This window comes from Diabrotica undecimpunctata, chromosome 7 (genome assembly GCF_040954645.1).
Source record: "Diabrotica undecimpunctata isolate CICGRU chromosome 7, icDiaUnde3, whole genome shotgun sequence".
Taxonomy (NCBI): Eukaryota; Metazoa; Arthropoda; class Insecta; order Coleoptera; family Chrysomelidae; genus Diabrotica; species Diabrotica undecimpunctata.
In genome coordinates this window covers 9,104,885-9,131,338 of record NC_092809.1, presented here as the reverse complement: position 1 = coordinate 9,131,338, position 26,454 = coordinate 9,104,885, and the positions used below count along the sequence as shown (strand labels likewise).

General features: G+C 34.3%; 1 protein-coding gene across 7 annotated transcripts in view; it reads right to left on the bottom strand.

Moving 5' to 3' along the window:
- The window catches only part of LOC140444955 (uncharacterized), a 607,786-nt gene extending 592,498 nt beyond the window's left edge, over positions 1 to 15,288 (bottom strand). For 4 of the 7 annotated variants that reach the window (XM_072536671.1, XM_072536672.1, XM_072536675.1 and 1 more), the window contains exons 1-2: positions 15,136 to 15,288; positions 7,440 to 7,553 (exon numbers count right to left, since the gene is read on the bottom strand). In XM_072536671.1, coding sequence (XP_072392772.1) covers positions 7,440 to 7,553; positions 15,136 to 15,241 — 220 coding nt within the window. In that variant the 5' untranslated portion in view covers positions 15,242 to 15,288. The remainder of the gene's footprint in view (positions 1 to 7,439; positions 7,554 to 15,135) is intronic. The other 3 variants (XM_072536678.1, XM_072536674.1, XM_072536681.1) reach the window with 2 other exon arrangements.
- Positions 15,289 to 26,454: the final 11,166 nt, after the last annotated feature.

The window sequence follows — 26,454 nt, the reverse complement described above, 5'->3', positions numbered from 1 at the left end:
ATGTCTTTATCAAGATATTGATGACAAGAAATAATAATATTATTAAATTACAAATGAATTTATGTTCATATGTCGTTTACATAACAGACATTTGTTTATTTTTCCTTTCCATAAGAAAATAAGTTCAACATTTTAAGTTTTCCTCTCTATGAATTTTCGAGATTTGTCCCAAAAATCCCTATACGCTCAGCCAACAAATAACCTCGACCTCATGAATCTTCCAAAAATTCGGTAATTCGGTTCAGATTTGATTTGAAAGGACACACCTCCGGCGCGATCCCATGGTATTTGGTATTAGAGTTCATCTTGCTCCTGAAAATCTACAAATCGATGAATAGAGGACTCATACTCATATGGACCCCAATTCAATATCTAAAATATATAGGTTGAGATTTTTGCTCTAAGCGCCATCTATTATAGAGTGTTCAACGTTACTTCTATTTAATAGAACTATAGAAATAGTGAATGTAGAAAACTGCAATATGTTTAAACCTAAAGTTTCATAGTTCAGTACTTTTTTTAGAGAAATAGTTTTTTCTCTAACATTTTTTGTTCACAAGAAATATAAAAACGTCGTTATATTTTTCGATTAATTAATTGCAAATAAATACCTTATTTATTTTAAATCTGACCGTTAAAATTAGCTATATATTATTAGATAACTACATAAACAAGAACTGTCATTAATTATTTTCGCAAAAATTGGCGTTCCATTAACACTTTAACTGCCAGGTAAATTCAGAGTAAATTTTGTACCGGGTCTTCTAGCCCAAAATATTTTTTTCTTCCTAATTACTCTATTTGTGTTTGTTTTTAGCAAAAATCATAATTGTTTTTTGGTTATTTTTGTCAAAATTGCTGTGTCCTCATATAGTGCACGCGGCCTGCGATTGTGAAATTGTTACTAATGTCTAGTCTAGTTGCAGGCCATGTATACCACAGATGGACGCTGAAGGTCAAATAATCTTTCCAGTAACAGAGTGACACGTGACACATGTAAGGATGTAAGATGCTAAGATGTTTTAGTTTGTTATTTACTTCCGATGGGAGCGTATCGTCGACTTCACGATTGAAAAAAGCTAATATGGCGCACAATAACAAACAACTCCCTTATTTAGAGTTGGAATTAGAAGCAAAAAATGCTGCCGGTGAGTAAGGAGTTTAGAAAAATGAACATGAGTGATGATTTTTCTGATTATTCGGATTCGGATTTGGATCCTACATATAATATAGATGCAGCGTCGACGAGTGAATCCAACAATGAACCTATAGCGAAAAAAAAAGAAAATTTTGAGAAAAGCTTTGTTCACTAAAATCTTAAATAAAATTTTAGTTTGTATAATTTGATTTTTTTACTATTAGATTAGTTTCACACAAATGAATTTACGTTTGTTTTACGTATTATAAATATATTATTTAAATTGACACAAAACCTTGATTTGCGCATAGATAAAGTAAGCATTATCTGAAAATGGACTAATATATCGATATATTTTTGTAGAAGACGTAAATCCCTATACTTCTGCAGGACCATCCCGTGTTCAGTCATCTCGAGTAATGGAGGAAGAATCAGACAGTTCTTTGACTCAAGATGATGATTTTTTGGCACATACTGTTGAGGCAGAAGAAAATTCTTTACAAGATTCAAACTAGGGACCTGTTTTCGGAAATTTTCCAATTTTCGATTGTCCTTTGAACTTTGGCATTCCTGAACATTTGAAAAACGAAATGGCTGGTAAGAATGAACTGTTATACTTTGAACTGTTTGTTTCTGAAGATGTGATAAACATGATTGTCCTCGAAACAAATAGGTATGCAGAGCAACAAATTCTTACTGGAATAGTAAATGACACAATTACGAACGAGTCACGTTTTAATTATTGGAAAGAGACTAACTACACTGAAATGCGTACATTCATAGCGCTCCTTCTTTGGATGGTACTCAAAGCCATCAATAGCTGATTACTGGCGCAAAATTTCATTATATAAAAGTGATATTGCTAAATGCATGCCCCGAAATCAGTTCGAATTGCTCTTGCGCATGTTTCATCTAGTAAACAATGACGAGTGTTCTGAAAATGCCAGACTTCATAAAATTCAATATCTGGTCAATGAAATGAACGCTAATTTTCAACGATGTGTGATTCCAGACTCAACTTTTTGCATTGATGAAACGATGATCCCATTTAGAGGCAAGTTATCTTTTCGACAGTACGTGAAAGGAAAACGTCATAAGTTTGGAATGAAGCTGTTTAAAATTTGTTAGTTATGGAAATGATTAAACCTTTATTGGATCAGGGTAGGACTCTTATTACGGACAACTAGTATACATCAGTTAACCTTGCTGAAATTTTAAAAACTACTCATCTTATTGGAACGTTGAGAAAAAACCGAAAAAATCTTCCCAAAGATGTTGTAGATGCCAAACTGAAGAAAGGGGAGATTATTGCCAAACAAATCAAAAATGATATTGTAGTTATGAAATAATAAACAAAACATAGAGACGATATGATAGAGGTAACGCATAGGGAAGGTCCTAAAAGAAAACCTGCAGCCATTGTCGAGTACAATAACACAAAAGCGTTTGTGGACATGTCAGATCAAAAGACAGCTTACTCAAACTGCTTACGAAAGTCTGTCAAATGGTACAAAAAAGTGGCATTTGAGATGATTACTGGTACTTCACTGATGAATGCTCTAATTATTTTCAATAACACCAACCAAAGCAGTTCTTCGAAGAATAGGACATCAACGAACTCTATTAAATATTATTAAGAGGCGTAAACTAGAATATCTTGGACATATAATCAGAGGACCAAGATATGAGTTCCTTCGGCTAATTCTCAACGGTAAAATCGAAGGAAAGAAATGGATAGGACGGAAGAAACTGTCTTGGTTGAGGAATTTGCGGCAGTGGACAGGTTTGACAGCGGACCAATTGCTACACGTAGCGCAAGACCGAGATCAGTATAAAAATATTATAAGCATGGTAGTCGCCGACGTTCCGTAGGGATATGGCACTCTAAGAAGAAGAACCAAAGCAAAATGTCAGTTACAAATTCCAAGAAAATGTGTTCATGCAACTTCTTCAATGTAGTAATCTACCCCTTCTTGTACAAGTTCAAACCAAACATGACCTTACTCTAAATGCTTTGAATAAAAGAGGCAGATGCACGATTTGTTACAAAAAACTCTGAACTACATGGTCGAATTTATGCTGTAAAAAACACAGAACGAGTATACTCGGTTCGCTATTCCTAGTCCGAACTGTCTAGTGAATTTAGTAATAATTTTTTTGCGAAGTTAGTTACTTTTTGACAAACTAAAAGTGGCTGGAAATTACTATACAACCAAGCACACGTACTCATAGCCAATATTAATAGTAAACAAACTAAATAGTAAATAAAATAGAACTTTGCGAATTACCGACAATCAATATTTATTTATCTGCACCATATAATAAATAGTTATGTTAAATTATAACAACTAAAATATATTTTTTAAATATATTATATTACCCAAAATTTGATGGGTTTAGTATACACTTCCACTATGTAGAATAATTCTTCTTTTTTTAAAGAAAGAAGTCTGCAATAGTAGGATACTTGAGCTATTAATACTGAGAAGTAGGAATTGTTGTGTTGTAGGTTTCCGACAATGAATCTGTCAAAATATGCCCGAGCTAAGCGAATGGAGTATAAGTATAACATATGTATGCAACGGATGTGAACACACCCCTTTTATTTGTTTAGAATGTTTCTTTGCCAACCATGTTTCCACAAAAAAATAAATAAAACATGTACAACAAAACTGACTCTCAGTACTTAATTTTCTAGTTAAAAAATACTACATTCGTTTTACATATTCCCATCCGTCAACAAACGCACGTGAAAGCCAAACAGGGTCGTACTGAGGTATATTATATGATTTTTAAAAATATTTACTTTTGAAACTATTAGTGTAAGAATTTCTTGAAATTTAATCACTGTGAGCCAAATTTAATGTTCCATTGAAGGAAAATGTGCTAAAATAAAATATTCATTAACTGAGAGATACATAACAAAGTAAATATTTTGAATAAAAAAGCAACACTACAATTTGAATTTAAACAGACTGGCAAGTTTGGATCTGTAACATGAGAATCCGTCTGGCTTAAGGCAATAAATTATATTTAATAGCCTCTTGACGAATGAGAGGGCGAATATCAACACGTGCTCATGTTTACAGATGGTAATCTGCTAAATGAATAAACTTTATGTTCCTTTTGATTATATAATACGCTGTACTAAAATAATAAAAAAATTTATGTATACATATTTAATTTTCATTTTATTATCCCTTATACCTTTAAAAATTAAAAAAATCCCAGGATATTTTTAAATGTCATAGTTCTACGCCAGACTCAATCATATTTCTATTTAAACTAACTAAAATTGCCTGTGTCCACATATGGTACACATGGCAGTTAAAGTGTTAAGAACCGCTTATTATAGGATAATATTAATGGATGAGCGTTCCATCTATATTAATCCAATCTTCCAGAATTTTCTTGTTTGCAATGAGGCTATTTTTCTTGGTTTAATAGTTGGGATCAATTATTGCAGGCATATGATCGACATTGAGTATTATCATTCTCTCATACTTATACATGCACGTTTCGAGGGCTTTCTGCTATAGTCTGAATTGAATTGTATGGAATTGTGATTAAAAATTGTATAGAAAAAATTACTGTAGTCTTTAGTTTTATAGGATTTGTTAAAGTGAGGTTAGAATAAATGCTAAATATTTGCTAAATAAATGTCTATTATATAGTAATTCTGCACTGATAAAACAATAAATAAAAAACTAGATAATAGAGCCAACAGAAACCATCTATAGTAATAATAACATTTTTTATTATTATTCTTTTTGCCTAAAGAATGTAATTTATGTATTTGTAGCGAGATCTAATATGTTCTAAAAGCTATCACTTACAACTCTCCTCTTGTCTTTCGGTTATCGTTTTATTATTAAGAGAACTACATAATTGGATTATGTGCTCAAACGATGTATCGAAAATATCATCCTACCGAAAACCTAAGGGGTTACATAGGTCTTGTATTTTCAAAAATTGATGTATTTTTTTATTTAGTGAAAGTATACCACTTCAAGAGTATTCAAACCAAATGTAAAGTAAATTCGAGCAATATTACCAGAGTTATAGAGATTTGAATACTGCGCGGTCGATACGTGCGTCCTCAGTTTAAAAATTTCAAACGCGTTTTGCTCCAAACTTTGTTTTTCTGTGCGGTAGGCACGATTTCTCGAGAATGAATCGATCGATTTTGCTTAAACTTTGCACAGTTCAACTTTATAGTATTGTTTCGTGATTGAACGAGGGGATTTTAAATCTGTTGACTCGTTCTTGTTTTATACAAAAAAAAAATGTTTTAAAAACGATGAGAATCGGAAAAATGCTAAAAAAAATGGGATGAAAATTCATTGAAACTTACGTCAAAACATTGTTTTTCCTTCGCTCAACCACGAAACAATACTATAAAGATCAACTGTGCAAAGTTTCAGCAAAATCGGTCTATTCGTTGTCGAGAAATCCTGCTTACCGCACGGAAAAACAAAGTTAAAGTTAAATACCGACCTCGCGGTATTTAAATCTCTATAACTCCGGAAATATTGCTCGAATTTACTTCAAATTTGGTGTGAATGCTTTTGAAGTAGTATACTTTCATATGGAATAAAATACAAATTTCAATTCTTTGAAATTAGAAGACCTATGAAACCCCTCTTAAGGTATTTACATATTATACAATTGTATATTATACAATTATACATTATTATACAATAAGACTCTTTTGTTTGTAACCCTATTCTAAAACATTATATATGCTTATTACCAACAGTTAATAAAATAGACGATCCTCCAGCCAAAAATGAAGACCCTTAACCTTGACAAACCGTCCGACCCTCTCCCCCGAGATTTTAGTTCTAACCCCTCGGTTAAATTCTTAACAAATCACCAACAATCTCTCATTATTATTGTTACAATTATTAATAAAACGTTAAAATACAATCTATTTATTTTCAATATATCTCAGTTCAAATAAAACGAGTTTTTTGTCTTGCCGTTTTTGCGTTGAGACGTCTGCTAGAACAGTTTGTTTCTTTCAGTATCTAAACATGCTTCGATATTATGTTACCGCCAATTCCCCTATTCTCAATATCAAAATAATCATTTTTACGACCACAACTGGTGATGAATGTTTTTCCTAGTACCAACCGGTTCGCTAATTCATTACAAAAAACTAAGTTTTATGTCTAGAATTAGGTCAGTAATGTTTTTTTTTCGGAATTCGTAAAAGGGCAATTAATCTTTAGCTTTATTGATTTAGTATTATGCAGTTTCAAACGGCATCCCCGAATTTCAATTGACCCTATTTAAAAAAAAAATGATAGCACCTAGATGTCCGCCTGTTTGGATTTTGATTCTACACATCTAAACGAACCAACTCTGCAAGTTGCGGATATATTTTGCATATTCACCTCTGTCCACCACCTCTTTGTCCCCCACGGAACTGTCCGCCCCTGGAGATTTTGCTTGGTTACATCATGACCTACTTATTCCCAAATTTTGGTGCACTATCTCGATTACGAGCGTCACAATAAAACCGCCACTTTCATCATATTGTTGCGATAGATAATGACGTGTCATGACTCAAAACTGTAAACATATTTATTACTAATATCCTTCTCATTCAAGTCTTCTAGATCATATACCAGCCGGCAGAAGCCGCTATAAAAAACCAGTATGGCGTGACCTTCTAGTCTTTTCGCCAAGGGTCAGGAAGGCCGACCAGTTTCTAGACGTATGGATCCCCCTCCGATATAAAAAAAATCTGCTTTGGATGGAAGGTCATCGATTTTTCGCCGTAATTCGAGAATAACTGTATTTTATATATATATATATATATATATATATATATATATATATATATATATATATATATATATATATGTATATATATGGAACATTTTATTTAAAGAACAGGTTCCGCAGTACGCGGAACTAAATAAATATTGTGAAATAAATTAGTGAATATTTTAATAAAGACTTTAATAAATTTGTAAGTGTTATAAATAGAACCTTTGATAATAAACAAAAACAATAAATTAGACTTAATAAAAGCATAACAATATCAATTCAATTTTTACAGAAAATAATCAAAAATGTACTGATGTATTATCTGTCATTAAAATGTTTATATAACAGTTATCTTGATAGGCTAAGTCTCTGTCTATTATAGGTTTTCACCATTCTTGTAGGTATATTTGAATGTCGGTCAAAAATATCATATTATTTGAGATAGTATGTTATTTGCGGCAGTGGATAAAAAATATAATTTTAAAGTTACATGTAAATTTAAAAAAAAAACTTTAGTACTTACTAGAATCACCATTTGTTTTGTTCAAGTTGAGATCTAAGATGGCGCCAGTGGTTCCCGTACTAGTTGCATGCGGAGGACTTTGAGGAATTGGATCAGAAGGAACACTTTCACTTTCTGTAATAAACATGTTTCGTCAAACAAAGCCTTTTACAACAAAAGTGATGTATAGTTGGAATCCCATTCTGTGAAATATAATCAAATATAGTATGGCTATCGATTTCATTTTGTATCCCTGTTGCAGTACTGAAACGGTAGATCTGCTTTTGTGTAAACTTAAATTAACAGTGTTATTTGACATAAAAATTGAGGTTTGATTTTGGTTAGATGTACTAATATGTATGTTCGTAAATAATGTTATATACCAAAGAAAATGTGTTTTCGTTGAGCAGGTACCTACTATTCGCTCGCTAACAATTTTCGGAGCATTTACACAAACAGGCACCAAGTAATGCTGCTCTGTTGAACACTATAACCAAATTTATAACTGAAAGTGTTTTCAATATGATAATTCCAGTTTCGCCAGTAACATTCTGTATAGTGACAAATGTCATTTTCATTTGTCGGGTTGCAGTGTGACCTTCTGGTGCGCAGTTTCTGAACGAGGAATTGTTGGAATAGAATAGAATAGAAAAAAGCTTTATTCTCAGGATTCACAAGTTACACACAAATATAAATTGTCAATAGAGAGAATGGTGTCAAATACAATTTATAATGGTTGCTGTAACAACCTACACTTAACATAAAAGTAATATTAAAATATAAGGATAATAACAGTGACATTCTACAAGATGTATCTGTTTTAAACAGATTTACAATTGGAAGCGATCACAGATTGATTCGAGCAAAAATTCTGTTCAATTTAAAGAATGAACGAACAAAAATGATAAAATCAGACAATCGTAAATGGACCCCGCCCGAAAATATAGACCACTTTCGTGACATCATTGACCATAACCTTCAACAAATCAACGACGAAACACAGGTCGAAGTTTTAAACGAAAGTATCGTAAAAGCCCTTAAAGAAGCGGAGAAGTTGTGCTGTCCTAAAATGAAGAAAAAACATGAGAAAATAAGTCTCAACACTAAAAATCTGATCGAAGAAAGAAGGGGGCTAAAGGACAGGTATAACACAAACTACGCAGAATTTAATCAACTCAGTAAAACAATAAACAAAGAAATCCGAAAAGACATACGGCAACATAACATGAGAGAGGTGACAAAGGTGATAGAGAAAAATAAAAGTCTGAAAGTTCTAAGACACAACATGTCCACAGGAAAAAAGAACATGCATAAGTTAAGAAATAAACAAGACGACATTGTGACTGATAAGGAAGAAATAGTGAAAACAGTGGAAGACTTCTACAGACAACTCTATGAAACAAGTGAATCCGATGAAAGACGCCCCTTACCAAAGATAGAGAATCAAGGCTCAGAATTAATGCCGAACATAACTTGACGAAATTAAAAATGCACTTCGGGTGATGAAGAACAATAAATCCCCAGGTGAAGACAGGGTAATGACCGAAAGCCTAAAACTAGGAGGAAATAAGCTCTTACTGACACTTGCTAAACTGTTCAATAAATGGCTGTGCGAAGCGATAACACCGACGCAGTGGAACAACGCGGAAATCATCTTACTTCATAAGAAGGGAGATATCAGCGACCTTAGAAACTACCGCCCCATTAGCTTGTTGTCACAAGTATATAAGCTGTTTACAAGAGTTATTACCAACAGGCTAGGAAGTAAGTTGGATTTCTATCAGCCAAGAGAGCAAGCAGGTTTTAGAGCAGGATATGGCACGAATAATCATTTACAAGTAATTAAGAACTTAATAGAAAAGAGTGTTGAATATAACAAGCCATTAGTCATGATATTTGTTGACTACGAAAAAGCTTTCGACACAATAAGTCATCAAAAGATGTTAAAAGCCTTAACAGAGTGCCGTATAGATCATCGCTATATAAACATGATAAAATACATCTATCAAAATGGGACAGCAAGTGTGAAACTGGCAGATAAAAGGACCAACGTATTTAAAATAAACCGGGGAGTGCGACAGGGAGACACAATTTCGCCAAAATTGTTTACAACATTATTAGAGCATATGTTTAAGAATGCAAATCTGAGTGAAAAAGGAATTAATGTCAATGGAGAAATGCTTAGTCATTTGAGGTTTGCTGACGATATTGTCCTTTTTGCTGACAGAATCGATGATGCAGTATCGCAACTGGAGAAACTATACCTAGCCTCCCTACAAGTAGGATTAAAAATCAACCACACAAAAACACAAATCATGACAAATCTTGTGTTAAGAGAAAAGATTTCAGTAAATGGCATGCATATTGAAGAAACCACCTCATATAAGTACTTAGGACATGAGATACGCCTAGGAAGAGATAATCAAACGTGCGAACTAAGCCGCCGCATAGGACTCACTTGGGTGGCATTCGGCAAGCTAAGCTATGTTCTTAAATCAGAACTGCCTATGTGTCTTAAAAGAAAAGTCTTTAATCAGTGCGTGTTGCCAGTACTTACATATGGTGCAGAGACATTAACACTAACCAAGAAAGTAAGAAATAAAATTTGTGTTACCCAAATAGCCATGGAACGATCGATGTTAGGCATTTCTCGTAGGAATCGGATCACGAACAAGGAAATAAGACGGAGAACAGGAGTGACAGATGCCATAGAAAGAATTATGACCCTTAAGTGGAACTGGGCGGGGCACATAGCTAGAATGTCGGATAACAGATGGACACAGCGAATAATACAGTGGAGACCGAGACAAAAAGCACATCGAAGTAGAGGTCGTCCACCAACAAGATGGTCTGATGACATAAAACGGATCGACAAAAATTGGATGCAAACAGCACAAAACAGAAATACATGGAAAAGACTGAGGGAGACCTATATCCAGCAGTGGATAGATCCGGGTTAAATGATGATGATGAACAATGACATTTAGATTCAGATAAGAGCCCTCAGTCTCCCTGCAGGTCAGCTTGAAGGTATTCTTCCACTTTGTACGGTTCAAGGTGTATGAGCAACTGTTGAACAGACTTTCTATATTTATTTATGTCAGTTTCTATTTTTATGCTGTAAGGTAGTTTATTAAAGAATTTAATACAGGCATATTCTGTGGTTTTCTCAGATGCTGTTAGTCTATGTATTTGGGCCTTGATACATTAGAAAAAATGTACATCTGGCAAGTTGGTAGCTACCACCTGCCAACAACGCAAGTTCTTCAGCATTATTTAATCCAATGAACTACTTTTGACACACCTTGAATTCCTGAAAGTATTCCCAGAAGACCTCTTAGCAAATTTCAACGCTTACAAAACTATGAATATTTGTGAATTGGCACCCAGAGTGTCTCGAAACTGCACTCAAAAACACGTCGCGTCCTAACCCCCAAAGTCTCCAGAGTAACCGCCCCTTGAACCGCACCTGAAAACTATCCACTCACGACATAGAGGTTAACCTAAAAGGAATTAATGTCCCTCTTACAAAAGTGCCCAGCTTTCAGGGCCCTGAAAAGGCCCACGCCCAAATACGTAGAGGCTCATCGACAGGGAAAGATTACTTTGTGAAATCTCCAAGTCTAAAAATGTCATCCTACCTATGTGTGTATGTATGTACAGAGTTAACAGGCCTTTTAAGCCCTTTGCTGGATGGATTATTTCCATCGTCTTCTGTTCTAAGCTATCAGCTTGCCATCTCTCTCATATCTTCCATCACTACATCTCTCTATTTCTTTCTTGGTCTTCCTCTCTTTTTTTTGTCCTCAGGTACTCTAAAGCAATATTCTTGACTAGTCTATTACCTTGCATTCTTTCTAGATGTCCGAGCCATTCTAGTCTACGTTTTTTCACCACTTTTGTTACTGTAGGGTTAGCATACAAATGGTACACTTCTGCATTAGTTCGTCTTCTCCATTCTCCCTCTACTATAGCATTGTGGGTCTAATTATAGTTTTGTATACTCTTATTTTTGTGTTACGAGATATATCTTTGGCCTTAATTATTTTGCTCATGACTCCAGCACAACTGTTGCTCTTGGACAGTCTCAGGTTGATTTCAGTTTCTTCCTTACATGTCGGATCAATAAGAGTACCTAAGTACATGTATTCATCCAACTTCTCGAATTCTACAACTGATCCATCCTCCACCAACAATTTAAAGGATCCCCTGGTGTTTATTCCTTTTTTGCTCGAGATTTCCATGTACTTCGATTTATTAATATTAACTTTCAGTCCCATTTTAGGGCTTTGAAGAGCAGAACGGGTCTCCTTGGCGAACACCTTTTTTCACCTCGAATTCTTCTGAGACTATACCCTTGCATTTCACAGTTTAACCTTTAATCAAGGTTTAAACCATGTTGGTTAACCTGATTATTGACAAAATGATCAGAAAACATATTATTCTAGTACTTCTGAATACAATACTAGTGTGTATTATGTGTATATTAAAGAAAGCAATGCAAAATTGGCAGAAATGAATTAAACAACTTATTAAGGAAGAGCTGGAAATGTAGAAGTTGGACAGTTTTATAGAAAAAACTCTCTGATTAGTTATTGTTATTAGATTAAAACAGCAAGTCATCAGATTTTTCCATTTTGGATGGAAAGGGTTATTAAAACTGGCTTAAGATTAGTTGATATAATATATTTAAATACAAATACATATATAATACAAAAATATTTTATAAACATGCCAGAAATTAAAACATTAGCTGCTAGTCTGTATTTTTTTATTTAATGCATACATTAGATATACATCTGATCTATCATCTGATTCGAAGGCACTGTCATGAACTGTAATAGCATTATGAAACTCCTTGGAAAATAAGATGGTAGGAGGAATTTGTCTTAATAACAGTTGGTTAGAAAGTAGGAAAATACGAAAAGCAACCCCACAGATCTTAAAACCTACCATTTGATCAGCCTTCGCTACCACATGTACAAATTATTTATAAAGATACTAATATTAAAGCCAAACTAGATTTATATCAACCTAACTGCCAAACAGGTTTCAGGTCCTGTTATGGTACAAATGACCACTTACTACATCAAAGAAAAATAATTATTGCACTAGCTGATTGTAAGGTAGATCATCATTAATTAAAAATATATATAAAAGTCAAAGAGTAAATGTGAAACTTAATGCTAATATGTCAACATTTAAAATAAAACCCAGAGTATGGAAAGTTAATAAAATCTCATCAGAACTGTTTACAACACTGCTGGAAGACAAGTTTAACAAGCTTAAATAAAAGAACAAGGGGATCAACAATGGGGATAATCAATAGTGAAAGATTAACCCACTTATACTTTGCTGACAATATTGTGTTGATCTCAGATAATCTCAATGAAGCCTAATAGTTGCTAAATATGGTTCATGTAATAAAAACGGTATCTAAAAACAATATATACTGATACATTTTAAAGAACATTTTTGAATAATGTGTGATCTCCTATACTGACCTATGGCGCAGTAACTTTAAAGATTACTAAAAAACCTTTAGAAAAAAATCAGAGTCTCAGCTATGTATGGAGTGGTCAATACTGTGATTAACACAGAGATAGAGAGGAGTGGGGAGAACGAATGACACTAGGGAACTAAATGCATAATGGAGTGGTACCTTAGATGTCAGACACCTAGAGACCTTTGACATAGTGTTCAGGTGAGATATTAAAGACTACAATAAACTGATTTATATGGCACAAGATCAGGAGCACTAGAGACAACTTAGGGAGGCAACCTATGTTCCGCAGTAGATAATACAGGCTGTGTGATGATTATGATGTCAAAATGGCTAATTAATATTGTTTAAAAAATGTTTCATTGTCCAATATAATTTTTTTATGGAATTAGACTATATATCCTTATGAAATAACCATGTTAAATGGGCCAGTCAGAAGAAGAAGGGGGTGACCCAAACTCAGGTATCTGGACAATTTGCAGGACAATTTAAGGGATATTGGAGTAACGGGATGGAGAAGACAGACACTTGACAGAGAAAGATGGAAGAATATTTTGAGGCAGGCCAGGGATCATGAAGGGCTGTAGTGCCAACTTATAATGATGATTAAGACTATATGAAGGATTTTATGTCAATCAGTATGTCAGTAGCTAGGTCAGATGAAAGTTTCAATGGAAAAACTGCTGGCATGTTTATATAGATAGATAAAACAAAGATTCTAACAGCGCAACCCGTGGGAATGAGAAGACGGGGTAGACGAAAGCTGAGGAGGATGGATGGGGTAACACAAGATGCCGAGAAGATCGGAGTCAGCAACTGGAAAATGCAACCAAGGGACAGAACCGAATGGCGTAAAAAGCTTGAGAAGGTCGAGGCTCTTTAACGGCTGTAGCACCAAGATGATGATGATGTTTATATAGAAGACAGAACAATGTCTAATAAACTCATGTATTATTATTTAAACTGACTGACTTCTGAACTGATCCTATTATGTCTTTTAGTATTTTTTAACACGATTTTTGGAATATTTGTAATTACTCTAATGTCTGGCACTTAATAAATAAATACAAAAACAAAGTATTTAATAACATCAGGCATCCTTTTTCTTAAGACATTCTACAGGCAATAAAGCTACTTTAGGCAATATGTTAAAGCTATTTGAAAGTTTTGGAAGTCAAATTTTCTCATATATTTTTTAAGAAGTAAAATGAGTTCCAATGGCAAAGCTTCTGGACATTTGTCAAAACGTAAATGCCTTCTTAGAATTCTTTGATATACTGGATAGCAGATATTTGATTTAATTTTAAAGGATAAACCTTTTAAATTCTGAAAATTCAATCTCCTAGCATTTACATTAGAACTAGAAAAGTATGATAAAGTATCCACTAACATTGTTAACATTGAATTGTCTATTTTTGTAATGTAACAATTGACTATTAAATCATCTAATGAAGGACAACAAACTATATTACACTTATACTGTTCGTAACCTTTCAAATAGAACCAAAGGGTATAAATGCCATGTTCCTTCCAATTTTGAGGTAAGTCCTTGGAATATTCTAGTAATTGCTTCAAATTAAAACCTTGGTTTGAACTGTTGTCTTTGCAATGATTGGGCACAAATCCATATTCTAACATTAGAATGTATATGACACCAACCAGAATATCATTTCTAGAAGGATCTGTTATATATTGCTCTAAAGAAGCAATGACGTTCTTAACTGATTGAGGTAATGTCTCATTTTCAAAATCTTCTACTAATATTGGATCCATTGTTAAAATGCTTAGTGAAATTAGAACTGCCTGTTGATTCTGCAGAACATTACACAATTTTTGTGGTGATCGTGAGTAATGACATACAACAATTTTAGGCACAACAAATGTCCCAGTTTAACACTTTTCAATGTCTGTATTTATATTCAACAATTCTCAATACTTAACAAAGTTGTTGTGACTCATATAGAAAACATTTCTAACCTCAAAATTTGACAACTTTGTTCTTTCTATCATTCTAGAGTAAACTTCAAAGATACCCCCAAAAATCTGGAACAATTTGATAATATGTCAGAATCGGCACATGCTCACAACACTTAGCCCAATCAGAAAAGTTTGTAATTAGTTTAAAAGTTTTGAATTATCGCATATAACATTTGCACAAAGCTGCTAATCTAGTATGTTTGGACGGAAATATTGATATAGTTAAATCTTGCTTACCATTTAGCACTTTATTGTCTTTATTTAAATTTGCATTTTGCGCGGTATTTGTTTCTGAGTTCGTATTTACGGTATTTATAACTACACTTGCACTACACTCGGCCATCTTTCACTTAAACTTCCGTATTTGGCAACAGTTCGGCTATTTTGAATCTAGTTGTCAGTGTCTTAAGGCAGGGGTCAGCACATACTTGATCTTAGTAAAGAAATCTTCCAAGATTCTTAAGAGTATTGGCACAAAGTGAAAAAACAGATACTATTGTTTTATTTTATTATTGGTATCGACTATAACCTTGATTCATATTGTACTATAACAATTTCCCTTTGACATATCAGTTTGTATCAAATATTTATTTTGGTACCAACCACAATTATAAAATAAACACTTTATTTGATGTTCCCGCTTAAAAAACGTTTGAGTAGGAGCAAATGCCCGCGAAAGACGGATGCCGTGACACAGAAGTAGACTTAAATGTGAAATACTTAAAAACAGATTAAAATAGAAATCACATTCGTTGTGACGAACCTTTCAAGACCCAGAGAACTCCACCATTTTACATGTAACAAAAAGTTGAAATCAATTTACAACTCAGGGATGATGACTTTAGGAACTCTACAAGCCTTTTCTTCAAAAGTCACTTATAGACATTGCCTACAGTATATTTTAAGAATGAAATGTGTCTGTAGATTTCAAGAATAGTCTGCAGTTTTCCTTTTTTTGGGGATCATAGTTGTGTTTGCTATTTTATATATATCAATCGGTTTTAAAACGTCTTGCGACGTTGTCCGATGCCTAATTTCCATGACACTCTATCATCCCATTGGCCCTCTCTAAGATCTCTTGCGCTCATCGCCTTCGTTACTCCCTCTCTCCAAGATTTCTTGGGTCTTCCTCTCTTTCTGCGGTTTGGTGGTATCCATTGCATAATTATATTTGGGAGTCTTGAGTTATCCATCGTACCATATCAGCTGTTTTCTTTCTATGTTTGTTGTTAGAGAGCCGTCAACCCCCATTCGCTGTCTTATCTCATTATTACGTATTCTCTCTCTGCGTGACACTCCTACTGATCTTCTAAAAGCGTCCATTTCTACTGCCTCCAGTTTTCTTCTGTTGGTTTCGGTTATTCGCCAAGTTTCCGCTCCGGACAATAGACTGCTTTTAATAAGAGATTCGTAGACATTGTGTTTTCTTCTTTTTCCTATTTCATGACTCCACAGTACGCTGTTTAGACAACCTATGTTGCTATTTTCAATATTAAAAAGAATCATAAAAATAAATCAGAGGATAAGTTTAGCAGATGAACAACAAGGTTTTCGTAGTGGAACAGACGACGCAATATTGATAGTTCAAGATGAATATAGTTTGCAAAGACTGGTCCACAGATTTAATATAAGAGCAAAAGAATTTAATATGACAACTTCATCTCAGAAAACTAAAACAATAGTAATCAGCAAAGAACCAATCAGATGTATTATAGAAATTGATAGCATCAGTATTGAACAAGTAATGGAAATAAAATACCTGGGAATTACACTAAGACACTTTGTCCAGATCTAGCTATTAAGTACAAAAGATATTAAGTACAAAAAGCAAATAGACTGTCAGGATGCCTTAATAACATTATAATGCGAAACGGACACATTAACACTGAGATGAAGTGAAGAATTAATAGAGCCAGTGTAAGACCAATGACATATGCCTCAGAAACAAGACCCGACACAACCACAACGCAAAGGCTACTGGAAACGGCAAATTTGAGAGGACTAAGAAGAATTACAGGAAATGCGCTGAGAGATCGAAAGAGAAGTGAATATATTGGAAGAAAATATAACGTAGTGTATAACTGAATGGACACAAAATAGAAAAAAAGAATGGAATAACCACATCAGCAAAATGAAGGAGACCCGTGCCGTCAAAATAACAAGAGATAAGTCACCAACCGGCAAAAGTAGTATCGGACGACCTCGCAAAAGATGGAGTGACAACTTTCCATAGAGGTATTAATCCGCCAATGAACAAGCAGAATTGCTTATAAAGTGGAAAAAGAATCATGGAAATCAAGTGGATCATAGACTACATATCCGAAGAGAGGTTGTAAAGAGAAGTAAGCTTTGTCGTGAGAGGAGCTGAGTTGATTGAGGGCTGGATAAGGGGATTCTCTGAACGGAACTTCTTGGTGAGTATGCATACGCAATGTATGTTCTAGGCTACGGTTGGAGCATATAATCCTTTGAAGCCCTTTTAAGCTAAGATATCGGCTCGTACAGTAGTTTGAGTATTTAATACTTTTATCGTAGAGGAACATTGTACAATTTTGATATTCCACAATGGCTTTCCCGCCGTCAATGCGAATATTTCTTGAAAGGGCCTCCAGCGTATTTTCTTTCAGTCTGCAAGGACTCTGGCGAAGCTATTACTTCTGTCTGCTAATAAATGGCAGCAATAGAACCATAAATAGTGAGGTTTAGAAGAAGATACAACTTCAAGAAAGCAGATTGGTGTAAGTTCAGCAATACTCTTGCTTCATTATAAAGTTACCAACATACTCTTACCAACAGCAGAAAATCCCATACCACCATAAAACGACGGGAGTAGTTCGAAATAAACAACTTTGGGACATCTATTAAATCTCTGAACTAAACACAGCCTGTGAGCCTCGATGACATATAAGCATCTAACAAATAAAGCACTTTGGCCCAACTACAGGAAAAGTGGCTTTTGAACTTTTACAATTCTTGCATAACCTCGTGTATGATCCCGAGAATGTGGAGAAAAGCGTGCATTATAGCCATTCTCAAACCTGGTAAAAACCCTCCCGAGCCAAAAAAATCACAGACCAATCCCTCTGCTTTGGAACGAATCATCCTTGACCGGATTATGAATATTGTGGAACCCCTTCTGACTCCACGATAAGCGGTTTCACCTTCCACAGCATATCGAAGACAGCTTCGAAAGGGCGAAGGCTACAGGTGACACTTTGTTGACTTGACAGCCGCATATAACACCGTCAATCAAAAATCCTCCTAAAGAAAATGTATATCATCACAAAAGACTTCTTATTAACACGAATAATATCAACTTTTCTTTATAACCACATATATTTTGAGGATTTTCAGGATCAAAAGAGACGTTGACGAATCCAAAAACAAACAGTTTGCCACAGGGGAGTATACTTGTTCCACTACTATTTAATATTTATACCAATGACTAATATCTCCCCGAAAATACACAAAGCTTTCTATACGCGGAATTTTTCTATATTTCTGGCGCTCGCTGCTCAGGCCGATGGCGTCGAAGAGTTAGAAACCACATTAACCGATGCATTAGCTGACCTAGGTAATATGACCCTAACATATTATAAACAAAATGAACTAAAACCAAACACTAATAAAACGCAGATCTGTGCACTGCAAAACACCAAAATGAAGGTAGTCGCAAGAAACAACATTATAGCGAAGTTAACTGAAACTTCCTGGGGGGCAGACCCACAAATCTTGACAACAGCCCTGGCTCTGTGGTACTTTGCTGATTAATTTGCCAGTACCGTAGATCCGTACATGCAAGGCAAACGGATATGTTCCTGCATGAAACATAACTGAATGCTTGTGACCAACACTTATGGATTATGGACAAGATCCATATCCTAGCAGATCACTTCCCCCTCCACCCGGAGGGATGCAGCTGCCAACCAATGCAGCCAATTTATGATCAAAATTTTAATTGTTTATTGTTGTAATAAAACTCGGTATTTGTTTTATTTTATGTTACTATTGTCTAGTATCTGTTATTTAATTTTAGTAGTATTACTGTAATTAATATTGAAAAGATGCTTTTGACACGAATAAATAATTTTTATGTTTATATTTTCTTAAAAATCGTTTATTTATCATTTTTGGATTATAAATTTACAATTAAATTAACGACAGATTTCCAGTTGTTTGTACGAATCATCTTAAAGGTAATCGCTGATTTAATTCTTAAATCAATTTCCTTTCACTTTTTGTTGTTTGTCCTTTATCAAACGAGTTTCCGAGTTTTTAAATGTTAATACACCCAGTTTTAATAATACTACATACCTATGTATTTACAATGTAACTACCAATTGAAACAGCAAATATGTCTAGAAAATATACTATTAACTAGTACAATACCTACCTATTAGTATGGAGTTATTTTCCTGTTTTCAAATCATGTTAGACTTTATCAACAAACGCTCTTAATAATAGAAACTAATTATTTTGCTAATTATGTTGGAAGGAATATGATTCCTTTTAATTTCAATTGTCAAATCGGTTAATGATCCTAACACTACATAAAATATCAATAGCCGGGTTCTGCTACCTGTTAAATTATGCCTTAGCCTTAAGCTTGATCTTAATCTGTCTAATGCCTAACTTCATTTACTTATTCCTCTATACGATATATCATACATTCTGATAAATAAGCCGCTTTATTTGGTTTTTTTTGTTATACTCTTATTAAAGTTGTCGTATCCGAAAATTACAGTACAGCGAGGAGTAGGGCAAGGAGACACCGTCTCTTCAAAGTTCACGACGCTTTTAGAACAAGGCACATCTGATCGAACATGGTATCATGATAAATGGAGAGAAGCTCAGTCATTTGAGATTTGTAGATGACATCGTCCTTATAGCCGATCGTATGGAAGATGCAATAATAATGTTTGAAAAATTATATCACGCCTCCTTGGAGGTCGGACTAAAGATTAATATGAACAAGATGCAAATCATGACTAATCTGGTCTTCTTCTTCTACGGCACTACAGCCCAAAATGAGCCTTGGCCTCCTTTATTTTTTGCCTCCACCCTTGTCTGTCTGTGGCTGCTCTTCTCCATACACGGACTCCTAAAAGTGCTTGTGCGTCGCTGCTTACTGTGTCTTCCCAGCACTTTCTTGGCTTTCCAACTGGTCTCTTTCCCTGCATTCTGGCGTTCAGTGCTCGTTTTGGTAGCCTATCCTCTCCCATTCGTATCACATGTCCGGCCCATTGCAATCTTTGTATTCTAATGAAGTCTGACAGGGGTGTTTCCTTATACAGTTGATAGAGCTCGTTGTTATATCGAATTCTGAAGATTCCGTTTTCCCTCACAGGTCCTAGTGAGTGACTAATCTGGTGCTAAATCGAAATATTGCTGTTGATGGAAGGGATATTGTGCAGACTACATCGTATAAGTACTTAGGACATGAAATTCGGTTGGGCAGAGATAACCAGTCTCATAGGATTAGCCTAGGCAGCGTTTGGCAAATTAAACTATGTATTTAAATCGCTGGTATGCGATATAATACATGCTGGTAACAATTTTCAATGCCATATATAACACCGGCCACATTCCACAACGGATTGGCTTTATTCAACCTTTATAATGATCCCTAAATCACAAAGAGCGACAAAATGCAAAGACCACAGACTGATATGTTTAATGAGCCATTTACTTAAGCTGTTTCTTCGCGTCCTTCACACAAGAATGTTCAGAAAGCTGGAAGATCTAAGCGGTGAGACACAATTTGGTTTCAAGAGCGGACTGGGTACACGTGAAGCAGCTTTCTGCTTGAATACGCTTGTACAAAACTGCATGGATCAACGAAAGGATTTAGTCATAACATTCCTCCATTATGAAAAAGCGTTTGACACCGTAAAACATGATGCAATGATAAAAATGCTACGCAACGCTAACATTGACGAGAAAGATATAAGAGTTATCCAGAATCTCTATTGGAATCAAAAAGCACGAGTGAGACTGAACAAATCAACCAACACAGAAGAATTTGAAATTCTAAGAGGGGTGCGATATTCTATGTGGAGAACATTTTTGCGAAGGCACTGGAAGGCTCTGAGTGTGGAATATCGGTAAACGGGTTCCCGATAAATAACATTCGTTACGCCGACGACACCGCGATAATAACAGACAACGAACATGATATGCAGTTGATGTTAAATAAAATAAACACCGAAGGAAAAATACATGGCTTGAAGATAAATACAGGAAAAACTAAATGTATGGCAATAAGAAAAAACGTACTTTTAAGAATACAACTGCAAGTAGATAATGCTCCAATCGATCAAGTGAAAACATTTAAATACTTGGGAATGATGATGAATGACCAATGGGATCCTCAACAAGAAATAAAATGCCGTACCGAACAAGCAAGACAAGCTTTTATCAAATTTAAACCGCTACTATGTAACCGCAATCTTTCCTTCAATCTCCGCTACAGGATGGTTAAAAGCTATGTATGGTCCATATTGTTATACGGCATGGAAAAATGGACGTTAAGAGTACCTTCCATTCATAAGTTGGAGGCCTTCGAAATATGGACGTTACGAAGAATGTTCCGCATACCATGGACAGATAGGGTGAGAGACGAGGAAGTCTTAAGAAAGGCAAATACTGAGAGAGAACTACTCAATTTGATCAAGGTACGAAAAATTGGATACCTCGGCCATAGAGGAAAAAAATACGAAATCCCTCAACTAATCATCCAGGGAAAGATTGAAGGTAAGAGGGAGTAGGTCGCAAACAAATGTTGTGGCTACGGAACATAAAGAACTGGACAGTGGACGAATACAGGTTCATGATGATGATGATGAACTGGATATTTCTACTTACTGTTGCAGTGCAGTGGTCTTTAAGTAATTAAGTGCGAAAAAAAGTTTTCAATGAAGTGGAACGTAGAACAAATTTCCAAATTAATTAATCAATTATAATAATTAATATTACCCAACATACCGAGCTAAGGGACATACATAGCGCCTTGTGCAAAATAAACAAAAAAACGTGACCCTTGGGAAAAAATTGAGAAAGTTCTAAATTTGGAAGAAGAGGAAGTGGAAAAGAAAATGAGATGCTTAATCGGACAATTTCAGAAAGAGCAAAAAAAGATAATAGGGAACAGGAACATGTGCAGATGAAGTGTACAAATAGAAAAGGTTTGCGATTGTGGCAGATTTTTTTACCTCTTTGGGGCAAATTTTATATAAATCTTAATAAACAAGGCGAAAAGCACGGGTTCGTTCGGAAAAATATTCCCATGAGGTTTTTTTACATAATAAGATACCCCATAAGATTCAAGAGTTCGCCCAAGCAAAAAGTTGTTCAAATTTTTTTAAACAAATTGTAACAATAATTTTTTCGGCACGGACATTTTTTTTAAATTTGTTGGATCATTCTTAACAAAATAGGTCTCTTTAACATAATTAAATCTAGGTCTCTCTAATAATTAAATTAGGTCTCTAATAATTTTTCTGTAAATTTGATCGTTGTCGAGTTATAAATAATTTAAATGTGAAAAAAAAACGCAAATAACGATTTTCAAGGCTCAAAAACGCAAGTAAAAACATTATTTTTGAAATCATTAAGTGCCTAAATTCTAGTTCAAGCCTTTATCTATCAGCTCCCGATGAAAATTCGGGGCTTATTTTATTTTAAAATATTGTTAATAAAGCGCGTATGGCAGGGCGAGCGCTCATTTGTACAATGAGAATTCAAACCAGCAAAAATGTGTGCCCTAGATCTTTGTTTCTCTCTCTTATACACGTGGCAGATCGAGCGCGTGTCCTATCATAAGCGCTTCATTTACGATTAAAAAACATTGTTTTAAAATGAAATAAGCCCAAAATACTTTTCAGGGTATGATAGAACAATGTTTGAACTTGAATAGGTCCTTGATGATCTCAGTTGATATTTCCCAGTTTGAAATTATTTATAACTCGAAAACAATCAACTTTAGACAAAAAATACAGCAACCCAAAAAACACATGGGAATATTTTTCCGAACGAACCAGAGCTTTTCGCCTTGTCTAGAGCATAAAACATCGAAAAAGGTCTAAATTTATAATGAATTTTATTTGAAAAGATACAAATTACAAACCACCCTCACAACTATTTCAGATAGTATGTAAATACGATTTAATGTGACACTTCTTCTCAAGAAATTATGCAAATAAACATAATAACACTACTTTTCTGGCCCCAGAAGCATTTTCTTAATACTCTAAAACACAAATGACATTCCAAACACGTTTACTACTCTACGATCACGACTAAGGCGGTAATTAATTATTCTTTCGCCTGAATCTTTGTTATGAAGTCCCAGATATGGTTTCATAACATGTGTTTATATGGGAAAGTGCTTCATCTCCTACAAAAACTAGGGTACTCAAAGATATCTTCAGGTAAATCGACAGGGTTTAGGAAGAATAATTTATGTTTTCTTGGATCACCAATTTTTAATTCGAACCATCTAGTAGCTCTGAAGTTTTCATCAGGACAGCTGGCGCTTGTTCAGTAAGAATTTCACCCGGTAAAGCGAATGATTAGAGGCTTTGGGATCAGTGGCGGATTTAGACATTTGCTTTGGTGGAGGGGGGGCGAAATGAAAAAACATACCCAAACTACATAAAAAAAGGGTTTCTTTAATTTTGGACCTTCTTGGGGAGGAGGAATTCCTTTTTTTCACCCCCCATGTATCCAACCTTGATCTAATTCCTTAGTATTTATAAATTATATACGAAAGTTGAAGTATATTCGTCTTCAACGAACACGAATGGATGAACAGAAGACAATTGCGGTCGAAAAATGCAAGAAGCTGCAGAGGCTATAGGAACCTCGCTTTATTATATATATATATATATATATATATATATATATATATATATATATATATATATATATATATATATATATATATATATATATATATATATATATATATATATATATACAGTAAAACCTCCGTTAACCGAAATAATTGGGGGGGAGGCCGTTTCGGATAACAAGAATTTCGGTTAAAAATAACAATATTTTCTAATAAGTAAATCCAAAATAAAGTAATAAAATTAAGGAAAATGAACAAGTTTAACATGCTTTTTTAAAGAAATCTTCTATTTTTTGCGTTTTCGTTTGACAACGATGTTTCTCTCTCCCTCCATCGTTCATTTGCAGAACGTCATGAGTTTGCCTCATTAGATTGTTCGACGAAACGTAAAGCAATCTGAAAAAGACAAAACTTTAGGCAATGACAACAAAAATTAAGAACCTAGTTGTGTCCCTAACTAATTAGTCCTACTGTATAAACTTCTTTCCTCTAAAGCATTGAAAATCTCGTCAACAGTCTTGTGCTGCCTGTTGTCTCTTGGGTCGTCATCTTTGTCGTCTGATATGCTCAGGTTGTCTGGATAAAGAACCATATCAATGATGTCATTGTCGATGAATTCACGTTCTGAGTCATCAGCTGCTAACCACTCACGTATCTCTTCTTATTTAATTTCGTCATATCCCGGCAAATTTTTAATAAAAGGCTTAATTTCTTCTGTCGTTTCCTTACCATTTTCTTCTTCAGGATCGTCAATCAAAATCTTATCAAAAAGTTTGTTCCAGCATTTTTCCAAAGTTTAAGATTTGATCTTGGCCCACGACTCAGCTCAACAATAAACATGTTACATTGTTAAAGATTTGAGAATTTCGGGAACACTTTTGGATTAATTCGTCTCTTGTAATAACAGATGTCTTAAGAATGCTCCTCTATAATGTCTCTATGACTCCCTGGTCTAACGGCTGAATTAAGCTTGTGACATTCGGTGGCAAAAATCTGACAATTGTCACCATTTTGTAGATTTTGAGGGGTGAGGGCGCATTGTCAACAAGCAACAATGCTTTGATGGGAAGGTTTTTTGATTTTAAAAAGGATTTTACACTTGAGACGAATTCATTTTCGAACCATTCTAAAAATAAAGTGATCGACATCCATGAACTTTTTTGGTTTCTGAACTGAAAGTGCTTTTTCGGAAATATCTTTTAGAGCTCTTGGTTTTTGTGATTTCCCAACACTCATAGACATCAATCGGTGAGTGAAATTAACGGAATTGTTTACGTTTTGCGACAAACATTTACTATTTATTGACGAAATTATTGAAACTGTCAGCCGTTTCGGTTAAGGGAGGTTTTACTGTATATATATATATATATATATATATATATATATATATATATATATATATATGTATGTATATATATATATATATATATATATATATATATATATATATATATATATGTATATATATTATATACAAAAGTATTGGTATAACTCATAGAGTACTGTGTATCAGCTTGAAAAATTATTTGCTGAAACAGCAATGTGTTATGTAACTTTATGTTAATAATTAGCAATGGTTAATTTTGGTCTATTTTATTTAAATTTCTATTTATTGATCAAATATATTATTTAACAATGTAGTTTGGTCTTTCTATTCCCTTATTTTAATACTGAATAATGCATTTTTTACATTACAGGCTTTTATCCAATGCCGATCATGTGACTAAGGAAAGTCCTGAATTGAATAGCAGTTAACCCTACACAGGAGACTGGATAAGAAAACAGGATAGGTGTAAACACAGACATATAATATAAGATAGACTGAGTGTTGCAATACCAGTGCATTCCCCAGTGTGACAGAGAAAACTGAAGCAAAGCAGTCCCTGCATCTCACAAAATATACCCCTACACGAGGCATCACAAGTGTACAAACAAAAATATACAAGGACTGAGCAGATATATGATTCCAATCACAAACTCTGTAGGAAATGACCTCACGAGCAAATTTAGGCAGCTTGGCAGAAATGACTGTTGCTATGAGGTTTTAGGTTGGCTGGATATGAGAACACTTTTTTTAGAAGCTTGTTATAACTGGTCATACTGCAGCTGATTTGCTTATTGTACATCTTCCATTAGTGTAATCTTCTAACTCAGGTTGTTAATGATTTACATAACTAGGACCGATGGCTTTAAGCACTATTAGAAACAAGGTGGCTGTTTAGTTAAATTAGAAATTGCAATATTTACCTTAAAGTACAAAAAGGTTACAGCACCAAGCCACAGCTGTCACCCTTACAAAAACTCTTGACATATCAGTAACAACAAATAAAAGGCCTGTGGGATGTTCATGGTGAATTTATCTAAAATAGATTTGCTATTTTTGCTAAAGTATAGAGAAATTTAATATTTAATGAAAGATGTGTAATGGTTAATTAACTGCAGTATGATTAGTTAGGAATAGAGAGCTTTCTGAGAAAACAATCAGAGGTTTTCGTTATAATTAAAATTTTGAACCAACACAATCTATTCACAAACTGATGTCATAACAAAATTATGCACAGCACAATTGCTATGTATAGCAGGGATATAAAAGCTGAAAGACCAAGATTGTTACTGTTAAAGCTAATCATTTAAATGCTAATGATAATAGCAATAACCTAATCTAAAACTTGTATTATGAATATGAATAAAAATAAGAACAATAA